The sequence below is a fragment of the Astyanax mexicanus genome, chromosome 14 (assembly GCF_023375975.1).
Source record: "Astyanax mexicanus isolate ESR-SI-001 chromosome 14, AstMex3_surface, whole genome shotgun sequence".
Classification (NCBI taxonomy): Eukaryota; Metazoa; Chordata; class Actinopteri; order Characiformes; family Acestrorhamphidae; genus Astyanax; species Astyanax mexicanus.
This window is the reverse complement of record NC_064421.1, coordinates 26,675,686-26,700,480: the sequence shown is the minus strand read 5'-3', so window position 1 is coordinate 26,700,480 and position 24,795 is coordinate 26,675,686. Positions and strand designations below refer to the sequence as shown.

Below are 24,795 nucleotides of genomic sequence, written 5' to 3'. Positions count from 1 at the left end.
TTGTTCATTAATTTTAAATTCTGTTAATTCTTCATTTTTTTAATTCTGTAACTATTTTCACTACAGTGTGTGCTCATATACTATCCCCTTGTCAATTAATCCTGATATGGGTAAACCAACTTACCAACATAAGCACATTTATACTTGTCCATGGAGGGGTGCTCAAAGAACAAGTTGTATTTACTGCTGTGGTTTAAAAGTGAATTATATTCCCAGCTATAGGGGGAGTCATGGAGCAAAAACAAAATCTCACATAATGCCGCTTTATATAAAGGAGCAATTTATCTCACATCACTTTGTAATTAAATATTAATAGTGCTGTGTATTTGTGTCTGCACACAAGTACCTGCAATGATCTCACGGAGTTTGGGGTCCAGGTTGACGGTGCAGGGCAGGAACATCTCTACATCATGGGCGGTGAGCACGGGGGTTCTAGAAGACAGGAACACCTCAAAGCTGCGGATGTCTCCATCAATCTCCAGGAGGGGCTCCACGTCTTTGGTGGTTGGAATGTTCTTGGAAATCCTGAGACAAAACGATCAAGGTGTTGATTAATGGCAGTATAACAGAATTTGAAAAAATCAGTTTAATGTTTGGATTGATGTTTTTTAGGCCTTGCAATAGCCCTTTTTCTACCGTATTTTTATTTTATTTAAAAGACGCACCTAAAATCCTTTAATTTTCCCCAAAATCGTCAATGCACCTTATAATGTGGTGAGCCTTATGCATGAATTTTAACAATCAGGTTGTACGAAGCAGTAAAGCCACTCTGCTGAAGTGCAGTGTTACACTTCAGTTATACTAACTCCTTCGCCATTCAGAGGTGAGTATTATCTGCCTGTAGCCTGCTGCAAACCCCAGCTAGCACTGCTGGAGCAGTATTAGCATTACCCACAAACCGCACTAAGCGCTAGCTCTTTTGCCGTTCAGAGCTATCAATCTTGGTCAATTTGTTTCAGTGTGGTAAAATGTGCACTCCTGTTCAAATACAACCGTTAGCTGCAGCTTGTAGCACAGCGGACATCAGTATCAAACAGCTCAAGACAGTTTGTTGAGGGAAACGATTTGTCTTGCTAGGCGTGGTAGTTATCAGATACATCTCAAGATTCGTTTCTGCTGAACGCAGAGATTTGGGGCACGCCATATTTTTTCCGCTATCTCTCCATCTCTCTCTCTCACTCTATCTATCTCCCTCTTTGTACTGGGAGTGCTAGCCGTGATGGTATTTCCCCATCTTCTTATCAGCCAGTCCAGAGGCACAGGCTGTCCTTTTTTCTTACTAATGAGTCCGGACTGTACCGTGCGTAGCATGAGCTCACCACTTGGCATGATTTCACGACGCTGGTTTAAGTAATCCGATTTGAAGGGGTGAAATTGGCTCCGTTTGGGGAGGGGGACGACGACTGTTGACACAATGAAGCTCAGTGGACGCAGCGCACAGCTGAAGAGGAGGCTGGAGTAAACAAACAGGGAGGACATCACGAGGCCTGAAGGTGCCTTATAAGCACCTGCAGAGAGCTACTGGAGAACGCAGTGACTCTAAGGGTGTCTTACTTGCTTAGAAATTTCTGTATACGTTGAAACAACAAACAAATGTGTCAACTGAGCCTGAGAAATGTACAAAAGTAGAACATCTGTATTATTAAGACTTGGTGGAACACTAAACCTACAGCCGTATAGTCCTAAAACTTACCAAGAACTTGTAAATCAAATCAGATTCTTCCAAACCACACTGTAAAATACTGTATCACACAATAAACTACTAAACCATGGCAGAAACTACAAAATCTCAGCAGAAACTACTAATCTATAGCAGGAACTACTAAACCACATAAGGGACTTCTAAACTACACAAGGAACCACTAAACCACACCAGAAACTACTTAACATTAGCAGGAACTACTAAACCACACAAGGGACTACTAAACCACACCAGAAACTACTTAACATTAGCAGGAACTACTAAACCACACAAGGGACTATTAAACCACACCAGAAACTACTTAACATTAGCAGGAACTACTAAACCACACAAGGGACTACTAAACCACACCAGAAACTACTTAACATTAGCAGGAACTACTAAACCACACAAGGGACTATTAAACCACACCAGAAACTACTTAACATTAGCAGGAACTACTAAACCACACAAGGGACTACTAAACCGCACCAGAAACTACTTAACATTAGCAGGAACTACTAAGCCACACAAGGAACTACTAAACCGCACCAGAAACTACTTAACATTAGCAGGAACTACTAAGCCACACAAGGAACTACTAAACCACACCAGAAACTACTTAACATTAGCAGGAACTACTAAACCACACAAGGGACTACTAAACCGCACCAGAAACTACTTAACATTAGCAGGAACTACTAAGCCACACAAGGAACTACTAAACCGCACCAGAAACTACTTAACATTAGCAGGAACTACTTAACATTAGCATGAACTACTTAACATTGGCAGGAACTACTAAACCACACAAGAAACTACTAAACCGCACCAGAAACTACTTAACATTAGCAGGAACTACTAAACCACACCAGGAACTAATAAACTACACCAGAAACTATTTAACATTAGCAGGAACTACTTAACATTAGTAGGAACTAGTAAACCACACAAGGAACTGCTAACCCATGGCAGGAACTACTAAACTACAGCATGAACTACTTAACCAAACCAAGAGCTCCAGATATTTGCCAGGAAGTACAAGACCATGGTAGACACTACCAAATTAAGCCAGGAATCAATAAACCAAAACCAAGAACTACGAAACAATGACCGGAACTACTAAACCACACAAGGAACTACTAGACCACACTAGGAACTATTAAACCAAGGCAGATAATATGTGTACAATACACCATACCCTGTTTTGAACCTCCCCAGAAATGTAACTATGCGTCGCAGTGACACAGACAAGTGCTCAACTCTGTGATGACTCGATGCAGGCAAAGAATGTAAACCACATCAGGGAATACTAAACCACACCAAGAGCTTGAGATGGGTGGATCACCTCGCTAAGAGATTATCCGTTTAATTGTAAAATAAGTGATATTTTGATATTCTGATATTTTGTTTTTCTGCAATATAATTTGCAATATTAAAAATTATTTTCACCAGATTTTCCAGGCATCAACCATTCAATATGTTTTAATATAATAAGAAGAAATCATAATGCACTCCATGTACTAAAGATCTGTCTTTGGTAGATACGTCATCAAAAATTAAAATGGTCCAAACACAAGTTTACAGGTTCGATGCCGCGTGAGGAGCGGTGTGTTTGTTTATTTCCTTTTTTTCCCCTTTTTTCATGGGTTTACCTGCTTTGAGATCCACTGTTCTGCAATTGGGTTCAACAACCCTCTGGGCTGGAGAGCTACTAGTCTGTAGCACTCCATCTCAATTCCCAATTACACTTCATTTTCCAAAACACGTCACGTAAAGGCTTGGAAAATATCTGGCCCACGGCCAAACTTAATTGCTGAACCCTGTTCTAGATGCTAGTTAGAAGCAACCGCAGAATCCTACAAGAGCGGATTTTTTATTTTTTTTCTCCAAATACATTCAAAATTTCTTTCTTCTTGTTCAGATTTTGTAATAGATTTTTTTTTTATTCTGTCTGTGCTCCCCACATTGCAAAAAACGTATGGTGCGAAATTTGCATGTCATGCGATGTGACTATTGCACTTGTGCACTTTGCCATTTTTTTATGACGATGCTCAAACGGTCTTTTATGTATCCCTAGCCTAAATTCAGATGGCATTATTTTCCACAAATTGAGATTTATATCTGTAATGTAGGCAATATTTGATTGAGGTTATAAATGTGTAATTAGAACTGCCCTTCGATGCTTTTACTGTTACTTAATGCTACTTGCATTAGTTTAGCTGATGGAGGAGACGTCCCCATAGCAGCCCCTCTAATCTCTTTCTCCGCTGACCTCTGCGGCTCACGCTTACACTGGCTTACACCGGCTGTGGAGAGCGCGTGTGTGCGTGTGGGTGAGTGTGTGGTGCTGGGTGTGAGAACAGATGTTGCACACACTGGACAAAGACCCGCACTGTGCTGGAGCGAGCCTCGGAGTCAGCAGGTCAGCGGTGGATGCTGCGGGAGCGGTCAGCTGACCTTCCACATGATGGCCATTAGGTGGAGGTGGGCTGTATCCCACAGGAGGGGGCTGAAGGACAGAACGCTAGGAATAATGGTTATGTAGCGGAGACACACACACATACACACACCCACAGTGAGACAGTGAACTGGATTCTTTATTTACAAACAAATTTGCACATGGACAGCGCAGGGGGCACATGGACGGAGCTGATGGGATGCGGTGTGTAAGGGAACGGGACTTGGTTAATTTCCCACGCACTGGATTAAGCAGCACTGGGCGGCTTGTGCCGCTTCCGAGGTCCAGCTGGGCTTGTTTATTTGTGTGTATGTGTGTGTGTGTGTGTGTGTGTGTGTGTGAGAGAGAGAGAAAAAGACTGTGTGTGGTGTGTATATGTTCACTCATGGACAAACAGGAGCCAGTGACAAGACACTCTCAAGAGGCCTTTCTCTGTCACAAGACACACACACACACACACGCACACACGGAAATCACATTGCTCCACTCACCAGTATGTCTACACAGTGACCAGTCTGTTTTTAAGGAAGTGCTTTTTACGACTCATGGTTAAATATATGCCAGATCTTCCAGCATGAGCCCGCGTGTGCATACGTCCTACATTTGGACAATGAATCATCCCTTATTCACATTCTGTTGCAGACAGAAAGCAGAAGGGGACCTTCGAACTTGACTCGAAGGTAATGAATGGTCTACACTCTGCAATCTGCATCGCTGTCCATTGCTTCCAAAAGAAAAAACAATACCTTAAAAGGAAGATCTGATAAATAAAGCAAAGCATTTCCATGCTAGTTCGAATTTAGGTGTAAGGTGTGGCAGTTGTATGGAGAATCCATGGTATATAAAGCTCTGGAAAAATTAAGAGGCCACTTTATTTTCTGAATCAATTTCTCTGATTTTGCTATTTATATTTCTTCTAAATTCCAAATAAAACAATTGTCATTTAGAGCATTTACTTGCAGAAAATGAGAAATAGCTGAAATAACAAAAAAGAACTAGAGCTTTCAGACCTCAAATAATGCAAAAAAATCAAGAAATCAAAGAAATCAATCATATTAATAAAGTTTTAAAGTTCAGAAATCAATATTTGGTGGAATAATAACCCTGGTTTTTAATCAGTTTTCATGCAGTCTTACACACTTCTTTTGGATAACTTTATGCTACTCCTGGTGCAAAAATTCAAGCAGCTCAGCTAGGCTTGGGAATCGAGAATCGATTCCTGTTGAGAATCGATTCTGTGTGTTTCGATTCCACGGAATCATTTGGCACCTTGCTTAGTGATTCTCTTATCGATTCCAGACAGCACGATCACGCAAGTTACGCATGTTACGCAAGTTACGCAAGTTACGCAAGTTACGCATGTTACGCAAGTTACGCATGTAACGCAAGTTACGCATGATTCAGTAAGCACGTCTTTTCAATGGCGTCCACTAGGTTAAAACGCTCGAAAGTTTGGCTTCATTTCACACTACACAAGGATGGCAACAGGGCGTTTTGCAACCATTGTAAATTTTTTATAACATCGCCGGGAGGGAATACATCAAATATGCACAAACATCTGCGCACACAACATTATTAGAGAGTATTTGCTACATTTCCATATTGCCAGTTGCACATTGTTGTGGACATGTTGACCTTGTTGTTGAGTTTGTAAGGTCGTATGATATTTAAGTAAACAAAGTTGGTGCTTATGAAACTGTTTGCTCTCCTTTTTTCCCCAAATTGGAATCGATAAGAGAATCGATAAGGAATCGAATCGTTTCACAGAATCGATAAGGGAATCGGAATCGGAAAAATCTTATCAATTCCCATCCCTAAGTTCAGTTTGGTTTGATGGCTTGTGATCATCCATCTTCCTCTTGATTATACTCAAGAGGTTTTCAATTTGGTAAAATCAATTAATAAAATAATTTTTAAGTGATCTCTTATTTTAAGTGTGTAAAGTCCTATTTACCTATGTTCTATCCTAGGGCTACCGTTTTGACTGGGGAGGTAAGCAAGTTAATGTATGTTAACTACAGAACATAGGGTGGGCTTGAGGTTTCAGAATCTTGATTGATGCAAGAGCATGAAGTCAGTGAAAATCTCTGAAGTCCTGGTACTAATTAGTTTACTCCACCTCCTTTTGTAATAACGTTCCTGTTTTCATAAAATTTTAGACATAGGAGTCATTTAACCGCAATTCAGGACTGCCAATCTTGTCCCTTGTCCCAAATCCGAGTTTTTCAAATCAGATTTGAGTCACTTTCATATGCGGTCCTAAATCAGATACATATCTGATCCATGGACATGTGACATGAATGTGAACGGTCAAATTGAAATTCATGCATCTTTGTCTCATACCCACATATCTAGCAAAAGCAAACCGCTCTGCCTTTTTTCACCTCCTCGACCTGAGCATGTACTTCAGACCAGCTTTTTACTCTCCACTCCAGCAAAAGATGCTCCACATATGATCTATTAACAAACGCATCCATTTCCCTTTATGAAGCTACGAGTTGTCTCTCAAATATGACGCTTTTTGTTGTTTTTGTTGCGAAGAAGGCAGCGTTTATACGAGTATCAATATGCGCATGTGATTTGTTCAAATCACACACATATACAGCTCACTTACATTTGTGAATGTAAACCGTCAAGATTGCTAAATCTATCCGATCTGAGCAAAAAATCAGATTCGAGCAATGTGGCTTGTAATGTGAACGTAGCCATAGTTTTATTTGTCATGGCAAAGCAATAAGCTGTGGTTTTGACTACAACATGACCAGCACGTACTGTAACTTTACTCAGAGAAGTCAGAAGACAAGTTGAATAGATCAAACCAGGCTAAAACCTTGAGGGAGAGCCGCCAGGGGTTTACTGGGCCTGATCCTAACCTTGTGGGCAGAGCATAAGTCTGTGTAGAGCTGGGGGACATATATCTCGCATCCTGCAGAGCATGAGTCTTATTGTGCTGCAAGAGAAAGCCAGAGGTGCCAGAGCCAGAGCTCCTCTCTGAGGAGACAGAGCTAGGGTAGTGTAGCGCCATTGTTTATTTAATAGTATACTATATAGTGGGCTAGTAACTTGTTTATAGATATTAAAACCTAAAGATCTGTGGAATCTTATACAATCACATGTCTCAAAGCTTTGTGCACTGTCAGTCATCACATCCTTTGGAGTATTAAGAATATCAAAATGTGTTTCTACAATGTTTTAAAAATTGAAACATACATTGGCTTTGACCAAAATTGATCCCTATTTATTTTTAGGGCATTACTACTTACATTGGCTACTGGTGATCTATAATAAACACCATGGATCATTACATGAGGTGAAGTTTGAACACATAAGGCAGGGATGACAATAATAATAAGTTATGAGCCACAGAACCCAATGAATTTTTATATATATTCTCATGTCTCTCATTTAAAGAGGGCTTATCTTTCTAGATTACTTTCTAGTATTCTTTCTAGATTACGGTCAAACATTATTCCATGAACAAATCAAGTTTTATTCAAACCCAGAACACTTTTTGCGTATAAAGCTCTAAAAACAGCTCCAACAATCACATGTGTTTATGTGACCAGTTCTGGTGCATGCCAATGTTGAAGAAATGTCTGAATTCCTTTTGTTTCTACTGTTAGTTAGTAAACTAAGAACTCTCTCCCTATTTACTGCAATACTAACGAGCGAGTAGGGATCAGACATTTTGGTCACTGACACTGTCTATACTGTCCTTGACTTCAGCCACTGTTTAACATTCAATCAGTGGTCACCCATGCTCAAACTCAAATCTCAAAAAGTGCTTTTCCTCTACAAATGACTAAAAACTGAAAACAAGAGGTCAAAAAAGGCAAGGAACAACTTTAAATAGGGTGAGGAGAAAAAGACTAAAATATCTACTCAACATTCAGTTCAACAAACGCTTATTAAGATGTAACTAAACACCGCAAACGAATGAGTGTACATTGATGACGTTTTCATAAACAGAACAACAAGAGCTTCCTCATTCGACGACTGTTTAAACACAGATCACCAGTACATTACGTTCACCTACTGTGTAAACCGCAGCTTTATGGCTATTTTTCTTGGGTCTGCCGCCTACACGGACGACGACAGATTTGAGTTACTCCGATGTTTTAGTTCACTCCAGCTATGTAGCTTTAGCTAGTACAAGTATGATAGGTCTGTTATGAATGCTCTCGAAATGGAGACAAGTGTCAACAGTTTGTTTATGGAGTACAAATACATAAACACACAAGAGACACACACACACTGTACAGACTGTTGAACAGCACTGGGCTCTGAGAAGGCCCTTCTATTTAATCTGGCAAGGAGTGGAGAGCGAGCAAAACACCCCAACACAGGCTGCATCCAAGCACAACACCCAGACCAAAACGGAGCCGGGCCTGGAGTCCAGAAACACGCCATGGTGATACTCTCATTCCAACGGTCTGAAGTGACTGCAGACAGGCCGGCATAGCGGCGGAGAAGAAGGGAAGGGGAGGGGGGGGCATCTGTTGGTCAGCCACTGAGGACATATGGGCGCTTACTCATAGCAAGCCATCTTCCCCCTCTTCGCAGATGCAGCGTGTGTTGGTCCTCTTTTCTCTTCCTGCAAGCTTGTTTTCGCAGACTGGATTAGGAAAGGCTACATACTGCAGTATTGTGCGCGTCGCCTTTAGTCAAAGCGCAAAGCTGCTGCCGCATTGTCTGTATTGTTGGAGACAAATGTCTCAGTGTTCACTTGTACTGAAGAAGCACGCCGAGGACTATTTATATATCAGCTCGCACCGATGGGACTCATCCACTTCAAAAAGATATAGCCTTTTTTGAGTCTATGCGGAAAGAAAAAGTTGGCGCAACATTAAGCGATTTGTTGTTTCGACATCCATGCCTCTTTGCTTTGAGGAAGATATGCGAACAAACAAAAGCTCTATCAGTCATCTTCCATGGGAGTGCTGGGATCGAGGGAAACGGAGCTCGGGCCGAGTTGTGCCGAGGCGGAAAACATTCAAATTTAGTTTCCCTTCTTCTAAAAAAAGCCGGGACAGAGATAAAAAGCGCACCGGGAATCCTGCAGTCGCTTGGCATAATGCCGCCACTGATTCATTGAAGTCGTGCTGCGGTGTGGCTGCCTTTAAACATCAGCTGCTCTGCAACTGCTTGGGAGGTTTCTCATCATTCTCATCACTGGCCTGGGTTTCTCCGAATGCTAATCGATCCCTGACACTACAGTAACTGAGCCTCCTTTTCTTCCTCCTTTTCCTCATTTTACTCCCACACAACAGCAGCTGACAGGAAGCAACAGAACTCTCCCACTCTTCCCTGACCCCCCCAGCTCGCCTCTTGATGCGCAACTCCACGCACCACTCGACTCACCACAGGCTAAAGTCCAAGAGCTTCGAGAGTGAGGACAGCTTGAATGGGGACAGTCGCAGTGAGCCTATTTCCACAGAAGGCCCAGACATGCGGAAACGCCACGCCAACACACGTTTATTTTTCTGAGAATAAAGAGAATCAATGTTCCCCCAGCGAAAAGAGCAACGGCGGCTGGATGACGCAGGACAGGCAGCTGGCGGTGGTCAGCGGCACTCTGGGAGGGGCAGGACTGGGGGCAGAGGCTGCCATGCTGAAGCTGCAGGAGTCCATCAACACTCCCCGGGGCGAGGAGCTGCCAAGCGCTCAATCAAGCGGGCAGAACAAGCATGTTTATGGCTACGGTGCTGACGCTGCGCATCAAGGCACAGTGTCATGTGAAGAACTTCTCCACGGATTCAGCTGGAGAAGTTCAGCTGGACACAACAAAACTAGACCACTTTTCTTTTAAATTAAACCATGTTTCACTATTGATGCAATTGTCAATAATAGTGACATAATAGTAGGACAAGTATACACTGAGAGATTATGTATATCTCATTATGTCCTCAATTTAATGTGGGTGCTATTCTAGCCAGAGTCGCTAGCCTGTTGTATGGACAATTCTTGCCAGATACAGTCAGCCACGGTTATTATCACCCCTACTGTACTGTCCGTTGAGCGTGGTAATGCATTCTATGGTGTATTTCTGGTACATGTAACACTGGTCTCAACAACTCGAATGCCACATCCATACCATTATCAGGCCTCTTCAACTCAAAACTAACTCAAACTCTTTTATGCATGTTGCAAACTGGGCTACTTACGGTAGCACTAGGATCAGATCTGGACATTTTACAGCCCAGGAGCCACATTTAGGCCTTTGCCTTTCTATACCCAGCCCTAAACATATCTACTTCAGCAACTGACCCATACTTTACTGTATTTGTTGAAGCCCAAAAAACACTAAACAAGAAAAAAGTACTGAAAACTGCAAATGACACAACTAGGCTACAAGTGTTAAGTGGATTTAATGCTGGTTTTTATGCGAAGACGTACTCTTACCAATAATAGCTTATTAAAACTATAATTGCTGTATTTTAACAAAATAAAAATGAACACTGATCCAAATTGAGGGGAAACTTTTGGACCGGCCCTCCAAAACAGTCCCAGCAGTTGGGCTACTTGGACTATTTAAGGTGGAATGGGCTATTTTCACTCTCTAAAAAGTAATACGTCTCAAGGGTACAACCAGGGGGACCCAAGGTTGCATTAAGATTACATAGTAGGTTACTTTTGGCTGGACCAGTTTAAAGAACACACAGAAGAACATCTATATCATCCATTATTAAAATTGATTAATCACAGAAAATGACTGTGATTAAGCTGGTATTTGTTTTTTTATTGATTGACACCACTGCTTATTACTGTATTGATGCAATTTGATTGATTTGAGTTTTTCATATGCATTATATGTATGGTCATTCTGAAATCTTTAAGCTCATATAAGCCGATATTTAATAAGAACTGCATAGTGTTATTTTAGGCATTTTTTCCACTGTCATTCTCTTTTTTTGTTCTTTTTTCAATAGCATGTCCCTAAGCTTGACCGAGGCAGGTCATACATTACCTATCTGTCCCCCAGAGGTCTTCCAGTCGTGGGATGTGAGACATGGTGATGAGCCTCTGTGGCTTTTCAAAAGGTCATCGCTGACCTTTCACAGTCCTGCAGAGCTATTTATACTGCCACAACCTTTACTTCACTCACAATGGAGTGCGGTAATGCCAAAGAGACAAGGACCGCAGAGAAATTATACCATTTTTATGAGCAAGTAAAATGGTCTTAATGGAGTCAATGTCTCTAATATTGCTCATTTTATGGTCCTTATAAGACTATTCCAAGTTTAATTGTCATTTTCATTTGACTTCAATATCATTGTGCTTGTTTCAAGCTATATTCCTAATTGAAACATCAGTTATAAAAAAAAGCACTACACAACTACATGTGATGTGACTATGATTAAAATTTTATATGCATTGTATGTAGGGTTAAAGTAATAACAGGACACTGATGAAACATATCCCCCAACCCCCATATCCACCCCCCCCCCCCCACCCCGCAAAACCTACCTATGTTTGCAGTAGCTCTTCTATCAGCAACATTAGTAGCTGCCACAGCTGAAGTCCTTGTTTAGAGACTATGCATATGACGTTATTTTACAAAGACGTGACGTGAGCAAAACAATGTCCGCAAAACCTACCAGACCACTCTCAGACACCTTTTTAAAGAAAGAACACATTTGATGTTGAAGGGATGGTACCAGAAACACAATGAAAACATTTTAATAGAATATTTTGTTCATTTCTCACTTAAGAATTATACTGCTTTCAATTTGCAGACATAAAAACACTCCCCAGACGGTTGCCAGATTGACACACAGTGGCAAGTGATGACAAGTTTTACTGTTTTTACTTGATGCACCCCTGGTCCAATTACCTGAGAAAGCCCATTGCTCTGAAAACACACTCTGGGGTTGGAGCTACTACTCAAGTAGCTTTCAGATAAATTTACGGTTTCTGACATATATTTCTGTCAAACTATACGTCAAGCTTGTTGTGGCAAAACAATGTAACAACATTGACCAGCATAATTTAAATCATTTTAAATACTAGCTGCCTTGATAACGTGGACGTGAAGCTCACACTGGTTGCCAGACTAAGGACAAAGTGGCAAGTGATGACAAGTATGAATGAGAGCTACGCTAGAGGTTGTGATAAATTGCCATGCTATGGTTAGCTACCCATAGCTAAAGCTTAGTGCTTATCTGGTAAGGAGAAAGTTTACCCCTTTGGCATCCATTTTCACGGTTCTTCTAGGTTGTATACTATCTCCATTGGTCAAAGTCTTTGCCATTTTTGACTTTTTGACATTTACTCTGTTTTTGCACACAGACTATTTAAACAGATGTCAATGTTTTTCATATTGTGTAGATCCTAATACTACTTTTGCTAGTTTATAATAGTTTGCTTGCTCGCGACCATGGCTGAAGCCCATTGTTTGCGAGCTGTTGTGTTCTATTCCTGGCAAACTGGGGTGTGGAAATGAGACTGGGGAATGGCAGTGGGCAGTTCCAGACCGTAAAACCCACACAGATTACTATGACATACAACCATTCAAATACAAACACACTGGCTGAAGCACTGCTGACAACAAATGACAGTACTTAAACGTAGCATGTTTCCTTAATATATGATGACACATCCTAATCATTTTACAAGTTCCTACAGTCAATAAAAACCTTACAAAACACAGAATAAACTGTCAAAATATAAGCTAAACTGACGAATATTTAACATTGTTTCCACTTGCTAAAACGTAATTTTCTGTGGTGTACATCTCAAAAAAGCTATCAGGCTTAAACAAAAAGGAAGAAATTGTATTTTTTGCTGTATTAATACTGATACTGATGTCAAAATCTCCTTTCTTGTAAAGCTGTAAAATGTTCTAGTGGGCCCTAGGAACACTTTAGTGCGAATGATAACGAGCTTAGACCCAACGCCAAAGCAATGCACACTCATTTCTTCTGTCATCCCTGCGATATCGCAAGGCAAACACTCAAGAGCGCAGGTGAAAGCTATTCTTTGTATGACAATAGGAACCGCAAAGCACAGAAAAACAATTCCTCGCTCACAGCACGGCCCTTGAGTGGCGTTAGATCCACTCCCTCTGTTCGCCTCTCGCACGTTCGTTCTCTCTTTCGCTCCCTCTCCCACTCTCCAGCTCATCTCATCCATCTGGAGGTCACTCCACCAGCCCGGGACTCTGAGTGTGCCCAATAAAAGCGCTCTCTATCAGAGATAGTGCTCCCCTCTATTGGGAAATAGATGGGTTTTTCAACAGCCTAATCATTTACAGGGCTTCGGGGTGCCTTGGCAAATAAAGGCAGCGCTATTAAATTACAAGTTCACTCCTTCCACCGAATGGCTCCAGAAGGATTCCGCCGGCGTGCGGCAGCCGCAACAGCAGCAGCCTCCATTCGGAGGAGAGGAATGAGGAGAAAACATCTCTAGCTTGTTAGGACCAAAGCGAGATGCTCGAGACAAGCTCACGACGTGAGGGAAATGTAGAAACGGCACACAAAGCCACTGAGAGAGAAAAAAAATACCCTCATTCAAGGGCATAAAAGTTCAAAAGTGTGGAAAAAAAGAACGCCATTGACTTTTTTTTCTAAAAAAAATAAAAATAAAAGTGATATTTAAAGTCTTATTAGACTCTGCGGACAAAGGGAATCAAACAAAACGTGCTTCAGAAAACTGCTTTTATCTCCGCCCGTAATTGCAACCGAAATTACAATAATTGGGCCAATTAAAGTAATCCTGAATGAACAGTATGTCATCTTAATGTTTCTGTACTTGTGAGAGGAGTCTCTCTAATTAGCTCTGATTGCTTCGCACGTATTCATTTCAAGTGTCATTAGTTAAAAAGTTTCCGCAGAACAGCTTTAAAGACGGGATTTGGGGCAAAGCACTGAGAAGCAATTGTTCGACGAGTGAATGTGAATGAGCTTGCTGTGAATTGTGTGACGGGGGAGGAGACAAGCCGCCTGAACTGCACAGATGAAGGAGAAGAGGAGAGGCCGCAGTAATAATTCGGCAAGGGGATGAGGTGATTTACTGGACTTCTGAAACTACTGAATCTATCGGTAATGGTTGTTTTAAAAAAAATGGATTAATCACCATAGTTACAGTAAGTTAGAAGACTTTAGTAAGTCCATGTCAGTAGGGGCTACTGAACATACATTATCATCTAACCTCATCACTGGGAGGCTGAAAGTTTGATTCTAAGTAAGGCAAGCAGTCCTACAAAGACAGGACAGGAGCAGTCTAACAAGATTTTGTGGGGACACTACCAAAAAAGTCCTGCCTTTATAAAAAAGAGGGATGCATGAATACCATTAATAATACCAGGCTCAATAACATGCTAATGCACTCATAATCACACTGACCAACGAGGCCTCGATACCTAGTGCACACTGCTGTGCTAACGAACAGATAACTTCATTGCTCAAGTTCGATTACATATATTTAGTTCCAGATCCACAGCATGGGAGATTGCACCAACAAGTGAGCAAGTAAGAGAGAGACCGAGTATAGAGAGAAAGAAAGAGAGAGAGTGCAACTCTCAAAACCCTAACAGCTGAGCAAGCCGTACATCATGAAGAATTTCGTGAGAAGCTGTGGAGCTCCAATGGGCTTGTTTCTTCCCGCTAAGACTGGCATCAGTATAAGCAGATCCCGATCTCAGCTCACCAGGGCCCACTGAACCCAGAGTGGACTTTTGTCCTTCTTAGGGTCATACATTGAATAGGGCTACAACAAATGACTATTTTAGTGGTTGACTAATTTTTTTTGATTAGTCACAAATACTTTTTGCCATGCCTATTTGTACGATTAAAACGACGCATCGTTAATTTACAATTTGTACATTAACAATGCATCGACAATTTAATTCTGCATAGACAATTTTTGTATAGCCGATGTTGTCGATTATGTTGACTAGTCGTTGCAGCTCTAACATTCAATTAAAAAATAGGCCGTAAAAAAAATGGCAGTAAAAAAGGGAAACTTACTTCAATATGATGCTTGCTTAACCCCAGCCCCCCAGCCCCACTGCAGTCTTATTTACTTCCTGTTTGTTCTCTAAAAGTCCCTGAATGTTCAAACTGATCTATTAAGGTTTTTTATAATGTGACTCTGTCACCACAATGTCTGCGCTCCAGAAGCTTCATTTTCTGCCATTTTTACCCAATTATTGTGATGCAGCTTATTTTTCCTTTGCACAACACAAAAATGCGTGTCTAATCAAGAGCCAGGAACAATGCATCTTCATGCCTTGGTGGCCAGGAAATGCATCTTACCACAGCCGCAGCCTAGGCCTTGGGACACAACTACGGAGTGCGGAATACAGAGTGTCTCCCGCTGCCCCTTGCTTCAAATCCAATGCTGTGATGCTAGCCAGTGTGAATGTCTATTATAGTTTTTCCCATAGCATGCTTATGCTATGTACACACTAAACTGACTTTCAGAGTCTTTGGATTGTATTACTCTTTAAAATATATGAGACAAATTGTTGTCTTGCAATTAGGAATCTTTAAAGGTTGTGGTTTGCACTCTACATGTCTCATCAGCAAGATGAGACAAGGAGGAATCACAGAGGAATCTGTCTGCTCTAACTGATGCAATGCCATTTTCTTCCAAAAACCGAGAAATGTATGAAAAAAATAGCTAACTCCACCTGTTCACCTGATCTCTTAAACTCTTAGTGAATGTAGGTAGTCGATGCACTAACTTCTAGTCACAGCATTTATTTGACAACAGGTCCGGATACCAAAACTGCTAGATATCTGATGAGGGCTTATGAAGCATCTGCGATCCCTCAGTGACCATATATAATAATGACCAATCCAACATAGATTTAATGCAGACAACCAAATGCTTACAACCATCTTAATCAGACTATAGCATTCATCCTCCAAGTACTGGTAGCATCGTGTGAAAGGGGGGGAGTTCTATCGAGTTGGTGGAAAATTATTAAAGCTTTTTTTTTTCAAACTGAGGTGAAACAAAATCTAGTTTTATCTTATTTAGTCTAATTCACACAAATTAAAATGTTTCTCCAAGGGTTCTTTAGTAAAGGCGTAAGTTTTATACATTTGTCTTCATAGCTTTGCTAAAAACCTGTAAAATGGTTCTTTATAACTCCAAAAAAGGTTCTACCATTGTTATAATTATGTTACACAGCCTGTTTTGCTTAGAGTGTACCTTGCACGACAAAACAGGGACACGAAGCTGAAGGGGCACAATACTCCAACTGAGGGGGCGCAGGGCACGAGGAGCCGTGTGGAGCTAGGGGAGGGAGGTGTGGATGAAAGGTGAGGGGGCGTGTGCTCTTTCCTGAGCTTCAGCACTCTCTCTCCTGTGTGTGAAAGGTTGCCGCAGCAGCTCTCCTAGCGGTTAATTAACGAGGGAGCCCGGCAGTTTGGGCACGGACGAGGTGAACAGCATATGTTAGAAGGCCATGCCGGCCCGGTGTGTGTATGTGTGTGTGTTCGGGAGTTTGGGGGGGATGGGGGGTGTGCAGTCTGGCCACAGTCCTTGGCCTGCTCAGGTTCCGTCAGGCCGTGCTGGCAGCGAGCAGGACACCAGATGTCGGAGCAGAACCGGCTCGGCGGGCCACACCTCTCGACAAGCTAAAACCGGAGCAAAGCACCAGAAATAAACTCCCAGAGGACCTGACTCCGCTCGCAAAAAACTCCCGGCCACCAGCCGCCGGAAGCATCGCTCCAGCGCGCTCTCTCACTTCCTCTCGCCCTTTATATGGGCATCCGATTGGACTAGGAGCTTTTCATGGTCAAAAAAAAACATAACATTTCCTTTCTAGGCTTGTTGATTATCGACGACAAAGAAAATAACTAATCGATCACACAATTTGCTGAGATTCATCCTAATTCCAGTCAAAACTAATTCCACCTGTCCGACCTGATATTGATGGATGTTGGACCCTCAGGCTCTCATGTCCCCATGTTCCTGCTAGACTGATGGAAGTTTCTAAAGTCAGCCTTCCCCATCATCCACCACCGATCAGCCTGTGGATGTATAAAGACTTTTTAAAATTAATTTAAAAGCCATTTGACCAGTGGTAGGATGGTCCCCCCTTATATGTGAGTCTTGGTCCTCCTAAGTTTTTCCTTGCCTCCGAGTTCACTGGGGGTTCTGTATTCTGTACTTTTATGTTTAATGTTTTGCCTGATTCTCTGTGCTGAGATTACATTTCTGTAAAGCTGCTTTGTGACATCAGTTGTAAAAAGCGCTATACAAATAAATTTGATTTGGTTTGATTTTAATAAATTGCTTTTTTTTGAAACCTATGATTTTAAACACAGACAAAATCTCAAAATTCAGGAGCAAAAAAATTAAAGAAATACACTGGTGCTGTTTTTCTGACATTCATAACTGAAGTAATGTTCAGACATCAAGCACACGTCACATCATTCTGATATCAAAAATCAGCTATTAATTCATCTCGGAAACTGTTAGTATCCAAACTAACATGCTCTAATCCTTACTGCTGAGTGAACTAGTGAACTATATCCATACCCAAGCCAAATCATTTAAATGAAAAGATATACAAAAAATCATAAAAGGTACATAAAAATCAAGGACTGTATTGAATAAAATAAAAAAATAATCAAATCAACTTTCAAGTATTCAACTCAAGTATTCTGTTAATATCTGCATTCTATCTGCTGCCTCTCCCCCTCTGTCTGCTGCCTCTCCCCCTTTACCCCCTCGCCTGGGAAAGCGGAAAGATTTCACCATTGGAATCCATTCAAAAGCGTCCATAAACCTCTGGACACTTTAGAGGGGGTTGTACAAAAATCGTAATATGTATTGCTCCAAAAAGCATAAGCAACATATTTTAGTATATTTCCTACAATCCTGCAAAATTCTGTGTTTCCGCATCGAAAGCTGTGGCAATCACGTATTTAATAAAGTTACACAAATAAAGCAACTCTGAACAGAGAGAGAGAGAGAGAGAGAGAGAGTGTGTGTGTGTGTGTGTGTTTGTGTGTGAGTGGGTTAGAGGGAGAGAGAGAGAGAAAGAGCATGCAATAACATGAGATAGAGCAACAAACAGCAAAAAATCAGCCATGTTATGTAATTTGAAGAACAGAAGAATAAATGTGGGGCAGTTCATGTCTTGATTTGCACATTAGCCTTTGACAGCAATAAACAACGAGCTCTGCTAAATGTTTTCCATTTGTTTTCCTTTCAATTTGTTTAAGTATGTTACGACCGCTGGAGAGTTGGCTCGGTCTCCCTGGTTCAATTTGTAGTTTTCCCAGTGGAACGAATAAATCACTCACACTGCCCATCATAAGAGTGTGTGTTTGTGTGTGTGTGTGTCTTTGTGCTGGTTTACTATACTTGCAGTAAATGGAAAGCAACACACTTTGAAAAAGTAAATAAGTAAGTAAGTAACATTTATCCCTTAAAGTTTCAGTATTGTACTGTTCTTGTATTACTGTATCTGTACTTGTGTAACTATAGAAAGTACAAAGCTTAATTTTTGGCATTATATGTCCTTTTCAAGTGAGTACGTTTTTTTTTTTTAACAGAAGCGGGGCAATCAAAGAATATTATTAAATATTAATTATTATATCAATTGTAATACCATATTTTTTGCACTATAAGGCACACTTAAAATCATTAAATTTTCCCAAAAATCATCAGTGCGTCTTATGTATGAATTTTACCAGTCAGGTTATAAGAAGCAGTAAAGCCACTCCACTGAAGTTCAGCTTTATACAGGAGTTTAAGGTTAGTTCTCTAGTAGTCTTAGCATTAGCCGCTAACCATGCTAAGCGCTAGTCGTTCAGAGATGAGTATTATCGGCCTGTAGCCTGCCGCTAACCCTGGCTAGCACTACTGAAGCAGCATTAGCATTAGCCACTAACCTAAAGCTAAGCGCTAGCTCTTTATCAGTACATCAGACTGTAGTCTGCATGTTTACCGTATTAAAACAAGCTATGTGGAACAAACCACTAGCTAATATCGCCCTGGTTTACTGGAACACTCAGAGTTCCTCAGCGTAGCACTGGCAGGTGAGGTTTATGTTTTTTTCAGTAAAAAATTGAATAAAAATGAATAATTAAGATGGATGATGTGGGATGGTTCAGTTATAGTGAAAAATTCATTTATTTAAATGACACACACGTTTAATAATAGATCTGTGGCTTTATTTTTGTATATTTTAAACTGTAGACCTGAATTATTTAAAATTTTAAAATGTGTGCAGGTGCATACTTAACTGGTGTCTCCTGAGGACATCGACCTGAGCTACCCACCGCACTTTTTTACACACACACACACACGCTTTCTAAGAAAGATTAGTTTAGCTGGTACTGTCTGTGTGTTAATCATAAAACAGGCTGATGTTATTAACAGATTATTCACATTCTGCAGCAGATTAAAGGACTGGCTCGCCGTGAGCGAGGAGGGCTGTTTCCATGCTGAGGGCAATAAAAGAGCCAGCACTCTATTGTACAGCTTTACTTATAACAGAGCTACACACACTGCAATACATCACAGCACAGGAGTGCACTTTCACTGAGGAACCGTGCTGGCAGCCGTGTTGACAGCATTACAGCTCAGTGCATGAGCTCTGTGTGTGCTGTAGCCGCAGTAAAGCCTTTAAACAATGGATCCGTGTCCACCTTTCTGTGGGGTGCATGGTCTGAGTTTTATTTCTATGGGGCTGTCACATTAAAAGATATAATCTTTACAGGAAATTAAGGGTATTGTCCGATACTGTAAATAATGTGATATACAGCTCTGGAAGAGACTGCTTCAGTTTCTGAATCAGTTTATCTGATGTTGCTATTTATAGGTATATGTTTGAGTAAAACAATCACTGTTGTTTTATTCTATAAACTACGAATAACATTTCTCCCAAATTCCAAAAAAAAAATATTTATATCATTTAGAGCCTTTATTTTTATTATTAAAGTGTTTATTTTGGTGAGTAAAGTGCTTCTGTTTATTTACAGGACGCTTAGATTTCCAGATTTCCACTGAGGCTAGCCCGACAGCGCTACACTGAGGAACCTTGAGTGTTTCAGTAACCCAGGGCGATATCAACTAACGGTTCGTCCCACGTAGCTTGTTTTAACATGTACTCACCTCTAAACGGCAAATGAGCTAGCACTTAGCGCGGTTAGCGGCTAATGCTAATACTTCTCCAGCAGTGCTAGCCAGGGTTAGCAGCAGGTTACAGGTTGATAATATTCGGTGAAAGAGCAAGCGCTTAGCACAGTTAGCGGCTAATGCTAATATTTCTCCAGCAGTGTGTAGCCGGGCTTAGCAGCAGGTTACAAGCCGATAATACTCAGTGAAAGTGCAAGCGTTTAGCACAGTTAGCGGCTAGTGCTAATATTTCTCCAGCAGTGTGTAGCCAGGGTTAGCAGCAGGATACAGGCCGATAATTCTCACCTCTGAGCAGCGTAAGAGCTAAAATTTAGCGGCTAATGCTAATACTTTTCCAGCCACAGTGCTGGTGGAAAACTAAACTGAAACTTCTGTATAATGCTGTACTTCAGCGGAAGTGGCTTTACTGCTCCTTATAACCTGACTGGAAAATTCATACATAAGGCAAACCGGATTTTAAGGCGCATTGACGATTTTTGGGAAAATTAAAGGATTTTACGTGCGCATTATAGTGTGAAAAATACAGCAAACACTATGGATTAAGGACGGGATGTCACTCAAGTTCATATTTGTGCAAAGGCAGTTATTCAAACCCAAAAAAGCTTATTAAAATATAAAAAATTATCAGTGATGGGAACAGAAGGGGTTAAGCATTGGACCTCTCTGGATTGTTCACTAGACATGAAGCCTAGATCGAGATCTGACCCCCGTGGAATTAAGGTGTGCTACAACTGAAGCTCTGAGTGCAACCAACACTTGCACAAACCCACTCAGATGAGATTATGCCCATCTGGAAGCCACCTAGCCCACGTTCCACCCATGTAAGCCTAATACGGGCCTGTTGGCTGGGGTTTAGGCAATTTATTTCACTCCTTGGAACGTACAATTTCTATATCTGTATATATGTGTGTGTGTGCTAAACTAGGCAATACACCCACATGCTCTCACACACAGTATGTCCTCTTGCTGAGCCCATCATGATACGTCCATCAGCCCCATCTCTCTTTTTCTCCTTCTCTCTCTCTCTATCTCTCTCTCTCTCTCTCTCACAAACACACTGAAATCTCATTGTGAGTGCGATTCAGACTGACAGCTGACCTATGAATCGCTGACTCACTCCTTCGCTGCTCAGCCAGCGATGCACTCTCTGATAGGCTAACAGGCCTTGGGGGGCCTCCATCGCAATAAACGCAGACCACCGCAGATCAGACGGAAGCGGAAGAGGGTCTCGGGCTTCAGAACGAGCCGTTTGTAGGTCAGCATCTTCTATGTGAAGCTGACCGCAGGATGACAGTTGGGGAAAGGAAGAGTGTGTGAGAGTGTGGTGGGCAGTTACTGAAATGGACACTTAGCCAATAGGGGCCAACAGAGGTTCCACAAGACCATGTGAGTCACTCTACCTCTACAAAAAGAGAGGGGAAGACAGAGAAAACAAAAGAGACAAAAGAGAGAGGCAGGCATTCCTCCATTATCTCCACTACATTATCAAATTGCTTGTAAATTGCAATTTTATTAATGTCAAAAGAATTTAAAGAACTGATGTTATTAACATGATTATCATTGCTAGTATTACTATGATTAACTCCCGAGAATTCTCTGTTAGCAAGTGTTAGCATAACCTCACATATTAGAATTCTCAGTTAGATCTGGGTCTGCAAGTAATGGCTATTTTAATAGTCAACTAATCTGACGTTTTGATTTGTCAATTAATCAAGAATATTTTTATAAAGCTCTTCATTTGTGTTTCCTATTGATGAGGCTCCCAATCCAATGCATGTTTTACTGCATCTTAACAGCTTGACAAATGTTAGGGCATATTATAGGATACATTAATACAGGCTGGATGTTGCTATTTTTTTTTAGGAAATTCTACTTAAATGTCTTCAATTGAGATGTAAATATAAACAGAATGTGTATATATTACTTCGAATTTGATTGTGTTTTTATCAAAAAAATTGATAATTATTTAAATAAATGAGAAATGTGTAAGTAACTGTCATTAACTAAGTTTATTTTTTTTATATTATGTTTTTTTTTTGTATGACTTGCGTTTTTAAATTGCCTCTGTAAACCGAGTTGCCAGGTTTGTGGTTTTCCCACCAAAGAATGAGGAGTGCGGTTTTTTTTTTTTGGCTGCTTTTATATTTATCAATGCAGCCAAAAAGTCTTGATTGCAAACTTTTTTTTTAAATGAAAATGTACTGTGCTGTGAACATCTGTGGCAACCTTAGATATTGTGCTCCATCACACATTATCAACATGTCAACAATGAAATTTCGTGTCGACATATTTTTTGGGTTGATTTTGTTGATTATGTCAACTAATCGTTGCATCCCTACAGTTAGTGTTGCACGCATGTTGAGCTACCCAGTGACGGAAAAATAACAAAACTAAAGTTCTATTAAGAGCTCAAACAGAGTTCTGTTAAGAGTTTGGTTATTGATAGTGATTTAGCCAAAATATGTGATCAATATTTCTCTTAAGCCAATTTAGCCAATCCTGCAAGCTGATCATATAATATACAGCTCTGGAAAAAAAATTAAGAGACCACTTCAGTTTCTAAATCAGTTTCTCTGATTTTGCTATTTATAGGTATATGTTTGAGTAAAATGAACATTAGTGTTTTATTCTATAAACTACTGACAACATTTACTTGCAGAAAATGAGAAATGGCTGAAATAACAAAAGAGATGCAGAGCTTTCAGACTTCAAATAATGCAAAGGAAACAAGTTCATATTCATATTCAAGTTTGAAGAGTTCAGAAATCAATATTTGGTGGAATAACCCTGGTTTTTAATCACAGTTTTTATGCATCTTGGCATGTTCTCCTCCACCAGTCTTACACACTGCTTTTGGATAACTTTTTGCCACTCCTGGTGCAAAAATTCAAGCAGTTCAGCTTGGTTTGATGGCTTGCGATCATCCATCTTCCTCTTAATTATATTCCAGAGGTTTTCAATTTGGTAAAATCCAAGAAACTCATCATTTTTATGTGGTCTCTTATTTTTTTTCCAGAGCTGTATAAATTCAACAGTTTTGATGTTCCTCGATCACAGAAAGCTGTTGTTGTTGTGTTTGCACTTTGAGCTTCACAACGCAGTTCTGCACAGGAATTCACAGGATCTCACAGCTTGTGCTTGAGTTAAACAGCATTTATAGTTCCTAAAAAAAGTGAAGTATTTCAACTTAAAAGAGTCGATTCTGGCCCAATATGCCTGCATTGCATTTAACATATCACTTTCAGAACTGACTGTTTACTCACCACCTAATATACCCACGCTTTGACAGATGCCACTGTAGATTAAGATAATATATATTTTTTTATATTTTCAGTGGTGTTATGATGGGTGATGGGTGTAGAAAGATAAATTTTCAGAGGTCATTTTACTGTTCAAATCAATTGATATACAGTTTTATCCAACACTGTAATGTAAAAAAGGAAGAGAAAGAGAGATGCAAAGAAAGAGAAAGAGAGAGAGAGATATAAAGAGAGAGAGAGAGAGAGAGAGAGAGAGAGAGAGGGGAGAGCAGTTGTGTGTGTGCTTCTTTATCACGTGACCATGTCAGGGAAACAGAAGGGGTAAAAAATAGAAGAGAGCAGCGAGAGAAAGTTGACAGTTTGTTATCAGCAGACAGATCTGGCACAGATAAGAGAAGAACATGTCAGCTCTTCTTTTAGCTTTCGTCAAGGAGAGAAAAAAAAGACGCTGGACTATACAGCCCTCTATCTTCAGCGGCTGATGAAACGTGTGCGTGTTGTAAAGGGTGAAAAGATGAGCAGACAGGCTCAGGCTGAGGGGAAGAAGAAGTGAAGTGAAGAAGAAGAGCGAGAACTTGTGCACTGCTGGAGTTAACCTTACGATGCAGAGGAAACTTTAATCTAGTTCAGTATGCTTGTCTCTTTTAACACAGTGATGCCTTAGTGCTTTTAGGGCAGTTACTGTGCTACAAACTGAGAGCATTTAAAAAAGTTAACAATAAAATCATATATTTACACTATATTAAAAAAAAGTACCAGTCAAAAGTCTGGACACACCTTAAATTAAGTGGTTTGCATTGTAGATTAACATGTTTGGAAACACAAGGAAACATTTAGTAAAAAAAAAAAAAAAACAGAATATGTTTTATATTTTAGATTCTTCAAAATATCACCTCGTGTTTAGATGACAGCTTTTCACATCTTGCCTGGATTTTCTTCTTTTCACATTTATGACATAGAGTCACCTGGAATGTCTTTCAGTTAACAGCTGTGCTGAACTTTTTCACTTGAATTTATTGACCTCTTAATTTGTGTTTGAGAGCATCAGTTGTAAAGTTGTGAAGAGGTATAGTTGGTGAATACAGTTCATTTTTGAGTAATATTTGAATCCATATTAGGGCAAGAACTACTAAACTAAGTAAAGAAAAGAATTTACTTTAAGAAATAAACCCAAAAAATTTCAAGTGAAGTTGTCGCAAAGAAAATAAAAAAAATGTTCGGATGAAACTGGCACTCATTAGGGCTGAGAGTTACCTCTGTTGCACAGGATAAGTTGATTGAGTTAACAG

The 24,795-nt window shown here is 40.5% G+C and overlaps 1 protein-coding gene across 6 annotated transcripts in view; it reads right to left on the bottom strand.

Moving 5' to 3' along the window:
- The window catches only part of kidins220a (kinase D-interacting substrate 220a), a 131,615-nt gene that overhangs the window by 34,249 nt on the left and 72,571 nt on the right, over positions 1-24,795 (bottom strand). For all 6 annotated transcript variants that reach the window (XM_022672832.2, XM_022672835.2, XM_022672836.2 and 3 more), the window contains exon 23: positions 347-525. In XM_022672832.2, the coding sequence (XP_022528553.2) occupies positions 347-525 (179 nt within the window). The remainder of the gene's footprint in view (positions 1-346; positions 526-24,795) is intronic.